The 14,348-nt window shown below is 47.9% G+C and overlaps 2 protein-coding genes across 10 annotated transcripts in view; one reads left to right on the plus strand and one right to left on the minus strand.

The window, feature by feature from the left end:
* LOC135920296 (uncharacterized) overlaps window positions 1-14,348 on the plus strand; it is a 197,492-nt gene that overhangs the window by 20,593 nt on the left and 162,551 nt on the right. The gene's annotated exons all lie outside the window — the stretch shown is intronic.
* The window catches only part of LOC135920286 (uncharacterized), a 38,485-nt gene continuing 24,528 nt past the window's right edge, over window positions 392-14,348 (minus strand). For 6 of the 9 annotated variants that reach the window (XM_065454467.1, XM_065454473.1, XM_065454470.1 and 3 more), the window contains 4 exons: window positions 11,673-11,821; window positions 9,442-9,771; window positions 3,947-5,172; window positions 392-1,318 (listed from right to left, as the gene is read on the minus strand). In XM_065454467.1, the coding sequence (XP_065310539.1) occupies window positions 949-1,318; window positions 3,947-5,172; window positions 9,442-9,771; window positions 11,673-11,821 (2,075 nt within the window). In that variant the 3' untranslated portion in view covers window positions 392-948. The remainder of the gene's footprint in view (window positions 1,319-3,946; window positions 5,173-9,441; window positions 9,772-11,672; window positions 11,822-14,348) is intronic. The other 3 variants (XM_065454469.1, XM_065454471.1, XM_065454474.1) reach the window with 3 other exon arrangements.

Here is a 14,348-nt window from a genome sequence, read left to right on the forward strand (position 1 = left end):
ACCGTACACGTAGTACAAATAAAAACATGCTGCCTTGGCAGTAATGGTACGCCACCGAATGAAAAGATGCTACGAAAATAAAACGGCGCTGTCACCTCGCAAATATTTTTAAATATATTTGAAGACATGCTTGGTGCAAATAACCACCATCTGCTTTAGCATTTGGAGGTCACTCATAAGCCATATCGATCATGCCCGTTCATTTTTACTTAAGGAATCGGCTCGATGATAAATACAGTCTCAGCGAAATCCAAAGTAGAGCATCTGCTACATTTACGCATGATGATAAATTTAATACCGGCTTTTTGTGACGGTTATTCAGATTATCAAATGTGAGCTGCGCCCTAGAAACAATTCACTTCATTCGCTGCTCTGAAAGGCAGCTCAGCTGTGTAAGCCATATAATTTACTGAAGTACCTACGCGCTTTGTCAAGCAACCGAAACACGTGCGCACCAACATCGATTAACACCACAACGAGAATTCAGAGTGGCTCGGTCTTCCTTCTTGAACGTCTTCAAACGACAGATGAGGTTTGCTGCCGAAATCACAGACGCAGTCATAGAAGTACAACGTATACAAGTGAATATCTGGAAGAACACAGTATCTTATAAAAAATATAACGAGTCGTAACGAGGAAACGCAAAGATGGAAAGAAAAAGGTACCAAACCAACAAACCCGAAACATGAACAATTCGAAAATTAACGTTTCCACCAAAAAAGACTTACTGTTGAAGGCTGCCCTTCTGTCAGCAACACGCCGGCATAGCAAAAAAAAAAAAAAAGATTAAGCCTAACCTCGGCTTTTCTTACCATCGCGGTATTTTTATAAGGCTGTCCCGGCAAGGCGCATATGTAACGCGTTTTGTAACCGCAAAAAATGGGTTCCCTTGCCAACCAGCAGAAGTGCATGGGAACGCAACGAGAACGCGTCCAAGCGAACGTCTCCTCAATCGTCGAAGCACTCCCGCATGTGCGTCATGCGGTCGTCCTCGGCGCACGCGAAGACCTCGTAGAACCGGGGCACGCTGGCGACTCCCAGGAGGCAGGCGGCGTGCAGGGTCGCCTCGTCGCCTCCGTGGGCGTCGCCGGGGGCCTCGGCGGACTTGCAGAGCGCCAGGCAGACGCGCCTGAAGAAGAGGGCGCTGGTGGCGCGCCTACGCTGCCACGAGCCGGCCGCCGGGTCGAGCCGGGCCTTCTCGGAGTGGGCCAGCTGGACGGCGTCCGGCGCGACGGAGGCCAGCTCGAACTGGTGGTCGGCCAGCGGGCCGTGGGACGCGGGAAACTGCAGGGCGTAGCAGTTTTGCATCTTCTTGTATCTGGTGTGTGTGGGAAACGTCGTCGCATCATGACTCGTCGCTGCGCTATAGTCCCTTCACATCGTACTGACAAATATCGACGAGCGCGAAACGAAAACGAGGACCGATGTAGAAACAAGTAGACGGCGGAACAAGTTCGCAATGTCTTCGATGCGCATACACCCTCTACCATTTGCGCCCTGTACATTTTATGTTATCTCGAAGATTCAATCTTGGGGTAATCTTGGGTATTATACCCGTGTGCCCTACTACTGCCGTAGTAGGGCACACGGGTATAATTTCGACTAACTGGGCTTCTTTAACGTGCACCGTGTACACCCGTGTACTGTGCACATGGTACACGGGTGTACACGGGTGTTGTTGCATTTCGCCCCCATCGAAATGCGGCCGCCGTGGCCGCGATTCGACCCTGCGCCCTTGCTTTGCAGCGCCACGCCAAAGCGCCACTGCACCACCACGGCGGGTTCACGTTTTTTCTTTCTTTTTTTTCATGAACACTGTAGTTATTCATATTCACGCTTGCTCCTCCCTTATGTGATACTCCACGAGAGGCCTTTATAAGGGTTCCCTTGTGGGGATAAACAGATGGTGATGATGATGCAAACAGGATATGCGTCAGCTCGCCATCTGTCGGCTGATTGAAAAAAAGAAATGCACCGTTTTGCCCAAAAAGGTGAAACATTGATACTGATAGCAAAGTATTAGACAACTACTCGAAATAAAGTTCGTAGCCTTATCGGCCATTTAACTGCGGTAAACGTTTGCTTACTAATTAAGTAACGAGCGCGGAATCACGCGCGCACAGGCAAACAAAAACACATTTCACTCGATGACCGTGAACACTCGCAGTTACAATGCTGGTGTGAAGAGCACAGGCAGAGAGGAGCGACCGCTTCGTGCTCCGAAAGCCTCTCTGAAACGTGAGGTTACGTGACCTCCAACAACAGGCGCGCAGGAAGATAGGCCATATTAAGCCACCAGACATCACGGCTCGCCCAAACTGTGCACCCACCGCATATTGGCTCCGTGATGTGGTGCGCGGGCTGCGTGTGCGCTCACCGCGCCGACAGCCATGCGCAGCTACGGCCTGGCTAAAGGTGGAGGCGAGCTCACCTGACCCCCTCCCCCCCCCCCGTTTTCGCACGCTTGATCGCGTAACGTCCAACACTGGGCGCACAGGGTGGGCGCGACGGCAGCACGCTCTCCCTCGCACGCTTTCCCTCGCACCTAGAGCATAGGACGCGCGGGGCACGACGGGATGTTATAGCACGTAGGCTTCGCACGGCACATCACGGCGGCGCCGCATGTTCGACTGGAGTGTGCCTCTAACTGCTATCACAATGAAGCAGCTTTCGCTCCTTCGTACCTATTTTAGTTTTCAAAGCCATATGTATGTATTTTGTATCTTGTTTAAACGTTTCTTGAAAGTTAACGCTTCTATGTCTCACCTCCTTTGTCCATGTCTCGTTTTTGCGCCATTACTCTGTAGTAAACCGGACAAACATTGACGAGGGTTTGCCCTGCTTATTTGTTTCTACATCGGTCATAATCTGAAATTTTGCCCTCGTTCAGTACAACGTTATTGCACCGTAGTTGGCCGGAGACCAAAGAACAATCACTTGATCAGTATTAAGCCAAAGAATATACGTAACTACTGTTGTTATTTACTTTCATGATTTTAATCATTTTTATCTAAACCGTGAACTTATTTTATGTTTTATCTGCTCAATAATTTTCAAACATTTCTCCTATATTGTATGCACACCGGGTGTTTCACCGAACATTTTCAGTATTTTTTAAAGATTGCCTGTAGCAGAGAACACAGTTGTTGTTCATGATGGGTTCCACACGAAATGGCGGACACTGGTTGCACAAAAAAATTGAAATGAATAATCGACTAATTAACAAGAATTAACTAATTAAGTTTTTAACTGATGACATTATGGCCCATATTACAGTTTACAAATTTTAGCCGTGGAGTTCGCGAGTCGGATCCACTCGCAAGGAATTCTCAGGATCACACCAGTTTCGAGATAATAATTCCCTAACTTTGCGGAGAAATGCATTGGCGTTCCAGTTACTTTCTCAACAAAATGTCGTTTTATGCAGCAAAGCTTTGTTTTGTTACTTTCGTTAAGTTTTGTTAATTCGTCGATTATGCATTTAAACTTTTTGTGCAAGTAGTCTCCGCCACTTCGAGGAGACCAGCTCATGAACAATAATTGTGCTATCAGCTACAGGCAACCTTTAGGAATTTCTGAGTGTTGGCCGGATACACCCTATATATTTCCAGGCTAGGTTCACTTTGTCATGCTTTTTTTTTTTCATTTCTCATAAGATGTCCCGCTTGCAGTTTTTACTTTGGGACCCCTTCCTGTATAAAAGTGCTTCTGTAATAATTTACTGATCCATAAAATTGAATTGAATCGAACGCACTTAGCAAACTTAACACAAAAAGGTAAGTTCCAATACCGATAAAGAAACAGCGCAAGGAAAGGACGAAACGGGGCTCTTACTGACAGAAAACTTACTGGTATTGACATGAATACATAGATCAGAAAATCACAGCTCCCATCAGCTTGTAAAATTGCTTGCTAGTTTGGAACACAATTGAGCGTACGTGCATACCTGGCCAGTGTCTCCTGGCTCCACGGGTGGGTTTCATTTTCACCGCTGTCGTCGGTGTGGCTCGCAAACGTAATGCCGAGAATTCGCAGCGCCATCTGGACTCCCACGACGGCCAGGCTGGCGTACTCTTCCTGCAGCTGCGGGTAGTACAGAGGGGGCAGGCCGAATGCGTGCGGAACAACCAGCGTCCTGGTGGCTCTCTCAATGGTCATCGCCGTGCCATCGAGCAAGTGGAGCAGGCGAGCGCGTCTGTCTGAACCGGGTGCGCGGTCACAGTTAGTGCCGCCGCCATTGTCTCGGTTCTGGAGGGCGACTTTTTTCCTGATGAAGTCCGTGGGTGTGAGAATCGAACTGGCGTTGTTTTCGCGGTCCCAACCGCACAGCTCCGAAGGCGTTCCAGCGGGGAAACGAAGCATGCTGACATTCTCTAGCATCTTGGTGGCGGCCAGTGCGTCAACGCGCGTCATCCACTCGCGAGAAAAGACCTGTTTTATGGAACCCTTGAGCATGGTCCTGAAGTAGGCGTCTATCGCCTTCTGCGAGCTCTGGGACACCGACAGCAGCCGAGTTAGGAGAGGAGGCCAGGCGCTACCGAAGACTCCCGACGTCTCCTCGTAGCACGATTCCCTGAGCAAGTCGGCCGTACGCTTCGGCCCCGAAAGCCGGTAGTCGTACCGCACCACGTGAGCCATGATAAGAACCAGTAGGTACAGCGGCCTCGCCGCGGAAGTCGTCTGGACGAGGACGACGTCGAGATCGTGGCAGACGGCGTCAAACCGACGCGTTTCCACAGAGGCGCCGTTCACTTTCGCTGCTACGTGTCGACTCAGCGCGTCGGCCCACATCGGCCCAGAGAAGCGTCCGCAAACCAGTTCGTCCATCTTCGCTCGCTTCGGCGCGTCGTTGTACTGTTTCCGCGCTCTGTCTCTATCCAGCGCAACGACTTCGTCGAAGATGGCACCGGACACATTGCCTTTCCCGACTATGGCTTCCAGCACGCTGGCCAGGTAGCGCCTCAGCCCTTCGGCCCTCGCGCGGTCCCCGCCCACCCGCTGCGTGAACGAGGGCTGCACGTCGACGGCGTAGTGCATCTCGCCGCCTGCATTCCAGGAGGCGACCTCGAACAGGGAGTGGAAGCCGTGCACGAAGGAGATGCGAACCGAGTCTGCGAATAACGCCTCGGGTGCGGTCTCTTTCAGCCACGCTGCCGCGGACAAGTTCAGCTCCTGGAAAACGTTGCGCATTATTCGGAGACGCTGTTCGATGTGCGCGCAGTTGAAGAGACATTTGCCCGGCCTAGCGTGCTACTACGGCAGATATAGGTGATGCGTGGAATGACACGCTCATGCATAGAAAACACGCACACGCAACGTGCGCGAGTAATTACAAGCACGGAATACAGAACTGAGAGTACTTTATTTTCTAACAAGTTTACTTGGGAGCTTGCATGTGCCTGGAAGCCCCCTTACGGCAGCAGTGGCACCTACCATGACATCTACCATAGGTATACAATGAAAAAAAAAAAACATTTTATAACACATCAAACTACGGCGAAATTATGGAGAAAAATGCACCGTAGCATCGACATGCCTAAGATGCAATTATTCCACATTACAATGTTCCGCTACAGCAGCAAAAATACGAAATAAATACGGTAGACAGTATAGAAAATACAACAATAATATAAGATCTACTCGTACTTATTTCTATTCGTAAGGACGTAAATTTTTTTTCTTTTTTTTCCTATCACGCAGCACACTCGGTAACAGGCGGCTAAAGTTTCAGGTCCCAAAAACAGACTATTAGCACCTTCGTTGCGCGCAAAGCACCTGAAGAGTTATAGGCTAGTGCTTGAATAACGCTAAGGAGACCTCATAATTTAAATGTTCTGTAATGAGCAAAAACCGCAAACTTATGTATGAGGTCCTGCTGCGAGTATTCGTTTTTTCGGTGCCCTTGTTACGTATACATATAGTAGTACAGTATGTACGGACTATATACCGACAAGAAAGACGCGGAGACAAACGCTGAATTTAAACTAAAATGTATTTTCGTGAAGCACCCATAAGTGCACTGGCGCACATGAACACCAATGAAACTGCCACGCCGCCTACTATAGCTCAAACTAAGACGACTCTACATAATTATAACATACATATCTCAAGCCTTCAGGGATACAACCAGTTAGATTTAGTCAACTTCTAGCAGAAGCCATCTCACGGTGGCGTTAATGCGACTGGCATTAAAGCAACGCATAGCGACGCATCGTAGTGCCATCGTCGAAACGCGTCACGTGAGAACCGTGCGCTGCCGTCGGGCTCCTCTCGCTTTTCTCTGGACACGCTGTGCCATGTTGCGGTGCGTGGGCGCCACGAAGACCGTTCGTGGCCTACGAGGTGCGTGGCGCACTAGTGCGCTCAAACGTTGAGTGTTCTTCCCTCGCTGCCCTCAGGCATTGGTGGTGCAGCCCTGCGTGCTAGAGTCAAACTGCTTTGCTAGGAGGATCCGCGTACCGCGGGGTCAATTTCGCCCAGTACTGGCGAAATATTAAACGGTGGCTATTGTAATGCCACATCGGCCGCCATTCGCTCCCTATCATCGGCCAGAGTGCGTTACACCGCATTCATTTATTACTCAATGGCGTCGCATACAAACCAATTCATACCCGCACCTAAACCTCTTACACAAGCAGCACCCGACATATTACACAGACATCTGCCCGTGGTGCGGCGCGAAACCCACGCTGGCCCACATAACGTGGGAATGTACGGCTAGGCCAAGCAACGTCAATTCACCTTTTCTAAGTGTCACAGACTTCGTACGGCAGTGGGAGGCACTACTCGCAAGCGAGGATCAGGGGAGCCCGTTGGCCCTCCTGGACCAAGCTCAGCGAGCCGCAAGAGCCAGTGGAGCGCTGGACTGAGGGCCCCAATCAGACCTGCCATAACTCCGATTAACTGAGCAATGAAGTTTTTTTTCTCTCTCTCTCTCCAGCGTCGCCGGCACTAGCCGCTATAGGGTACGTGAACATGAAGCGATATGGTAAGCGAGAATGACCTAACATTATGTACTTACTGCACTAGTGCGATAGGTCTGACACAAGCCGATGGTATTAGTAAAGCCAAAGGTAACAATCTGCTACATCGCGCAAGTGCATCACGTTCAGTCAGTGCCAACTTCCGTCCTGCTAATACGAGAACGGATGCTTCATAGCTCGGAAGAGTGTTACGCGAAGGAGCTTTGCCTAACTGAAGCGTAGTTTAACTATTTCCCTACCATGGGAAAAATGGAACTGCTGCACTGAATATTTTATCTAATACATAAAAAAAATGTAGAATGAATGCACTTTTCGCGCATAAAATATTTATCAACGGGATATATGCCATAAAAAACATGAATTGCCAGAATTAAGAATTACCGAGAAGGGGGTTAACCGAGGGGCCCGATTTTTATTAGTCATATCATAAGCAGCCAACCAACACTGACACCAAGGACGACATAGGGGAAATTCCTTGTGCTTAATAAATGAAATAATGAAACGATAAATGGAAATTAAAGTGGATGAAAAAACAACTTGCCGCAGGTGGGAACCGAACCCACAACCTTCGCATTTCGCGTGCGATGCTCTAACAATTGAGCTACCGCGGCGCCGTTTTCCCATCCACTTTCTTGGGTATTTATGTGTCCTAGTAGAACCCTGGGTGTGTTAGCCAGCGCCACCACTCAAAGACCTCGGCGGCGGACGTGGAACGTCCTTATTTGCCGCAGGCGTCACGAGACCGTGATCTTTTTGGGGTGAAGGCAACTGGTCAATAAACCCACATATGCTACCTGAAGGCCTCAATGTTGCCGGATTCGAGACCCTCGTTATGTAATAAACGAGAAAAAGGGGGTTAACCAAGGGGCCCGATTTTTATTAGTCATATCATAAGCAGCCAACAAACACGGACACCAAGGACAACATAGGGGAAATTACTTGTGCTTAATAAATGAAATAAAGAAACGATAAATTAATGGAAATTAAAGTGGATATAAAAACAACAGACCCTGGTTCGATTCCCACCCAGCCCATCTTGCAAGTTGTTTTTAGTTATAAATTGCCTTCCCGGATTTTTCGGTCACGACCAACGCCGCCGACACCGACGACACCGGCTTTTCTGCGACAAGAGCTCCTTAACGCTGTCGCGTTAAAATTTAATTACAAGCGCTACAGTCGGGCGTGCCGAGCTGCTTTCCATCGTCGTCACTCTGACTCTATGTTCGCCAAAAAGGCAGCATCCTCAGACTAGCTGCTGCTCGATCCATCGATGAGATGAGACGCAGCGGAATCACGAGATTTTGGAAGCGCGAGCACCACTTCCGGAGGCAGCCATTTTTGCTTCCTACGTTGATGATCGCGAACATGGAGGACGGAAACGTCCTCCATGATCGCGAAAGTTCGAAGCGTGCATGTTCAAAAATTACCGCCTTTGGAGAAACATCAAACTGCTTAGAAAACAAAATTTTGTTCTTCTCTTCACGTCCGGTGGCGAAGTGTGCCCATGAGGGATGCGGATGTTCTCAAAATTGGCATTTCAAACATTCGATAGCGTGCCACCATTTGCGCTTTCTGTTTGACGATCGCGAAACTTCAAGCCGCATTAAAAAATTACCGCCTCTCCGAAAAATATCGAACTGCTTAGAAAACAAAAATGTTGTTCTTTCCGCTCACGTCCGATAGTGCAGTGTGTCCGTGAGCGGCTCGGAAGGTCTCGAAAGCGACATTTCAAGCCATCGATAGCGGGCGAACGATGCACAATTGGCGTGGTACGGAAAGAGTTAACGAGAACAGTACTAGTATTGCACTGACCTTCCATATGCTGCTTAACTGCGATTGTAAAGTGTCGGTAGCACGATATTCGTTAACATTCAGTCTTCTTTTTAAATTTCGTTTGACGTGGACACTCGAGTAAGACAAGAACGGTTCAGACGCGTTGTAGTTGTACAAAGCGTCAAAAGATGCCCGTCTACGGCTCTGTGACGACGCGGCTTTCCGTGACGGGTATACTCGAATAAGACAAAAAAAATTCGTTGTGGTTTAACTCTGGTTAAACCTAGTCGAGTAGCGATAGCTACCGACCCCCGGCTGCGCTTAGGCTTCGCTTGTAGTTAGACATCTTATTAAACTGTTATTAAGGCGTCGCTTGTAGTTAAACATGTTGTTATTAAACTGTTATTATTAAACTGTCATTATTAAACTGTTATTAAGGAGTCGCGGTCACCTCCGCGACGAGCCGAATCGCCGGAGAATCGAGGCCCGTGGTGTGACGTCACATAGAGGGCGCGGCGAACGCTCAACGGTAGGAGCGGTGGCCGCACGGCGACCGCGACGAGCCGTGTTGCTGGAGAATCGAGGCCCGTGGTGTGACGTCACAGTGCGGCCACGGCTCAAAGTGCGGCGACGGCGAAGGATCGAAATCCTGGCGTAATATAGCTATCGCTACAAAACGCCCTACCTTGAAGAGCGAGTCGGCGACAGCTGCGAGGTTGAGCGCGTGGCCGTAGAAATCCAGGCAGGAGCGGTACAGGAGCGAGGCGCTCCGCTCGGCGACGCCGTCGTCGCGTTCCAGCGACAGCTGAGCGTGACGGACGTCGCTGAAGTTGCGCGCCGCGTCCGCCGCGAAGGAGGACGGCGCCACGTCGGCGCGAAGCCAGCGCCCGCACACGTGTCGGTAGAAGTCGTCGCAGGGCCTCACGCTCGCGTCCACCACGCTGTTTATGTACTCCGCCACCTGAATGGTGGATGGATTCGTCGCCAACGACATCCCGCCTGTCGCTGGCCGCCACTTGGGGATCGAGACGGAAGGGGCGTAGTCGAAGAGAACCAGTTGAAAACGCACGCACGCGCGACGGGGTTTGCTAGAACGCCACCTGGTTCACTTTTCTATGACTCCTTGGTGCGCTCGTTGGCGCATTGCTATGAACTTTCGGGAGGAGGACAACCGGGGCGAATCGGTTAATATCCATTTCGCTCACAACTACCAAAAGTGACGCTTCCCTCTTTTGTTTACGTGCGGAGTTGCACGCGTTACAAAAAAATATGCAACTGATTAAAATCACAATTACTTATTTCCATAATGTAATTGATTACCGTTAGCAAGTGGTGCCCCATGAATGTAACTGAGCAATTAGTAAAAGTAATCGATTACTTTAACGTTATACTTTCGGCGCAATTTTGATAACATTGCAACAATACAGTAAATAAAACGAGTTCAATTGGCTGTTTTGGTGCCCGCTCGGCAGCCCTTCATAAATGATTTATCTTCACTAATAATTGCTTTTCAAAATATCACTTCGTAATATTCCCTCGTTTTCTTGTGAAGCGATCTGGTAGCCATACTGATAATTCGCTCGATGCGTGCTCAGGAGAGGAGGGCTGTGAAGTTACTTAGCCACAAGATTGTATACTCAATGCTGCGATGCTTGGGTCTGGCATACTTGAAGAAAAGAGCGCTAAGAAGACGCGGACTAAAAGAAGAACATGTACGACGGACAAGGCGCTACTTCCAACTAAATGTTTTTTTGCAGAATGGTCTAGAGATAGACTAGAACGGGAGATATTAGAAGCTTTCTACATTTCAAAGGCCGAGGGCAAGTGCATTAGCTGCCCTTCAGTGACGCTTACTGAAAAAGAGATAGCTTTTCTAATGAGATAGGGAGGTCGTGATTTCACGATGGGCCATTCTAAGTTGTATCTATTTAAAGTCCTGTTTCTTCGAAAAAACAGAAGTAGCGCCTTGTCCGTCGTACATGTTCTTCTTTTAGTCCGCGTCTTCTTAGCGCTCCATTCTTCAAGTATGCAAAACCAACTCGCCCACATCAAGCTTCTGCCGCTTGGGTCTGGATTCGTTGTGAAGCGCAACCCTTCATTGATGCTGGAGCTAGGGGGAGCGCTTCCGATATGGCCAGAGAAAAATATAAATATCCCATATCGGTGTAATGTTTGCTTACTAGGCTAGTTGGTTCATTGCAACTTATGTAACAGTGAGAAAAAAGTAAGGAAGCGACGACAAATACAGACCGACAAAAAGAGCCCTGATTTCCAACAGTTGGAAGTCAGCGCTCTTTCCAATCGGTCTCTATCGTCGTCCCTTCCTTATGTTCGCGCTGTTACATAAGTTCCTATGTAGGTGCTTCCCTGGCATCAATACCGGAGTGGACATCGCTATCGAGCCATAGAAGCGCCGTTTCAGTTTGGTGGCCAACATCTGGTGGACCTCCTCGCGGTGCCCACAGTCGTTAGCCATTTACAATTAAATTAAATTAGCCATTTACACGTACTATCACGGCTAATTGTAACAGACGCCGCATACACTCACGTTCCATGAAACAGTGACCAAATCTGCAATGCAGTTTAATCTATAGCTGGACATCATTCAGCCCAAAAAATATTGTTCGCGTGTTACAGTCGTAAAAATCTGTGTATAAGCCACGTAGTATCAAACAGATAAAATACATGTGCGTTTAACGGCCAAGATCTGTCTATGCCAGAGAAGTCATAGACTGCGCTAAGCGAAGAATTCAGCAACCGCTCTTGCTGCCTATAAAGGCTGCTTATAAGTGCCTCCAAGAGAGAGGGAGAAAAATTTATTATGGGAGGAAAGCTAAGAGGTCGGACTTTCAAGAGAAGTGTGCAAATCTGGAAGTCTACGTATATGATCGCGGCGATCGGTGCAGCAGGCGTCACCTTTCGGCACTCGTTGCTGATGCAGGCGAGGTCTATCTCGTGCGCGTTCTGCAGGAGCTTGCTCACCACGAGCGCCAGCATGATGCAGCCGACAGCTGAGGCGGCCACGATTAGCAGCACTGACTGGCGCCGAAACATCAAAGCGGCTTCTGCGCCAGACACGAAGGGAAGGTAAAAATGAGTTCTGACGTTCGGAGTGCCGAAATCGCAATCTGATTTCGAGGCAAAGTCGCAAGAACAACTGCCGGTTCTCAAAGTATCGTCTTAAAACTTCATTTTTGTTGATTTTTTGGTAAGATGTTGATTACTAGAAAGAAAATCAAACTTCCTTCTTGTTTTATTTTTGGAATTTCGCGCCGAGACCCTTAGTATTGACATAAGTCAGTGCGACGTCATGAATTTCAAGTGCGTTCTCGTACTGTTGAAGTTATTTGTGCTCTCTCAATTGAGTTTTGCGCTATAGGGGGCTAACACTAGCAAGGCAAGGCTACTACGACGCATGTACATACACTCGTGAGGCAATGACAGGTGAAGTAAACGACCAAACAGCCAAAACACACAATTTTTTTAAGACGGAGCTATACCTCGGAAATGGAGAAATAGTTAATCGCAGCATCATTTGAATCAACTACTTTCTTGCATTTAAAAGAAAATGTTAAAATTTTCTGACTGTTGATTGCACACTTCATTTTTTTTATTTCTGTTTAGAAAAAATTACCTAATTTAGAAAAAAATGTGAAAATTGAAGCACCAAGTTCACAACTCTTAACTCAGCAATAAAGGTCATCACGCGCAGTCATGCACACTGCATCTAATGGGCCATCTAGAGCGGTCGGAATTGATACGTTATACTGTTATACACCACTCTGAAATATATCGCAAACCATCGCGGTGCCTGAGTTACTGTGGCATTTTGATGCTCAGAGCGAGGTAGTGTGTTTGATTGCCAGCCCTGGCGGGCGCGCTTATAAGGGAGTGGCAGGCAAGCCCAAGTGCTGGGCTCTAAGACGTTGAACACCACGAATCATTTTATTTATTAATTAATTAGCTTAGTAATTTGGTAATTAATTAACGCCATCCTTAATGAATGCATTAATTCATTTATTACTTAGTTAATGAATTAATGATTCAATGCATTATTGAATTAATGCATTAATCAATCATTCAACTCATCAATCGATTAATCAATCAATCAATCAAACAAACAAACCAGGCTGAAGCTTGCAGGTTTCCCGGTACCGCTTTTAACCAGCATCGCTAAAAGCCTCGCAACAAGCCTTAAAAGAAAGCAATTGGCAGCTACTCATTCTGAGAATCGCTCACAGCAAATGGTTGCGGTTATCCCATATGAGCACCAGGCTGCGCATAATCTCAAAAAGGTTGTCAGCAGGGCAGGCGTTAGGTTGCTGTTCACTTCCAGAAATAAGTTAGGTAGCCTGTGCCATCAAGTCAATCGGGAGGCCGAGGACAACAAAAAAGTTGTAAGAAGCAGCACAGACAGAGGTTTGTTGGTGACTGTTGTGACTGTGTGGTGTACAAGATCCCCCTTTCATGCAAGCGTTTTTCATATCGGCCAGACCGGGCGGTGCATCAATGACCGCATGCGCGAACACTCAAACAAAGTTCAAGAACGAGCTAGAGATAGTCAGTTACCACTGCATTGCAATGAATGCGGCTGCAAGCCGTCTTTTTAAACATGTAACCTACCTGTCAAAATACCGCGATGACCGCACACGTCTTATTTCCGAAGCTTTCCAGATTCATGTTAGCGGCGTAGCACGTGTAAGTCTTCCCTCAATTTCTCTCCTTCCGAAGGAGGAGATTGCCTTCCTATCGCATTAATTGCATTTTTCTCCCCTGCGCATGCTGAATTTGTTGATTCTCTGCTTTGAGATAGCGGCGTAGTATATATATGCTGACTGCAAGAATAAAGACACGTGGTTGTTAGTCAGCGCTTTTGTCTGTGTCTCTCTCCTCTTCCTGTTGTTTAGCGCTGTTTTACTGCTCGTAATCATGAACCAACCAGCCTAAATGCATACTCTTCTGGTTCTAAGCAGCGTGCCTGGATTACGAGTTGAGTCCTTGCTTTAAGTCCGAGGAATTAGGCCTTTATATTCATTGAATAATTACGTTTAACGTCCCAAAATAAAGCTATCAGAGACTGCTGCAGGGGAGGGCTTCGACCCAGCGCTGCTAAGCGCGAGGTCTCGGGATCGAATCCCGGCCACGGCGTCCGCTTTTGGATGGGGCAAAATGCAAAAATGCCCGTGTACCATGCATTGGGTGCACGTCGAAGAAACCCAGCTGGTCGAAATTATTCCGGAGTCCCTCACCATGGCGTGCCTCATAATCAGATAGTGGCTTTGGCACGTAAAACAAACAAGCAAAAATTTTCGAACCAGCAGCCTTCTGCTCAGTAGCAGAATGACCTAGTGACTGTGCCACCACGGCGGATGGACAACTTTGTGGTGGTGAACCAGTAGCACTGTAACGTAAGGCTACTCTGATCCGTTATTTTTTTATTTTATTTTAGTTCACAATACTGTCAATCCCGATTGGGATTATTACAGGAGTGGGCATATGGTCATCAAAAAAGTACAATGTGAGCAAACACTGAGCAAACAAGGAGTTAGCATAGAAAAACATGGACGTTTTCATTTATTGAGTAACACACTG

The sequence above is a fragment of the Dermacentor albipictus genome, chromosome 10 (genome assembly GCF_038994185.2).
Source record: "Dermacentor albipictus isolate Rhodes 1998 colony chromosome 10, USDA_Dalb.pri_finalv2, whole genome shotgun sequence".
Classification (NCBI taxonomy): domain Eukaryota; kingdom Metazoa; phylum Arthropoda; class Arachnida; order Ixodida; family Ixodidae; genus Dermacentor; species Dermacentor albipictus.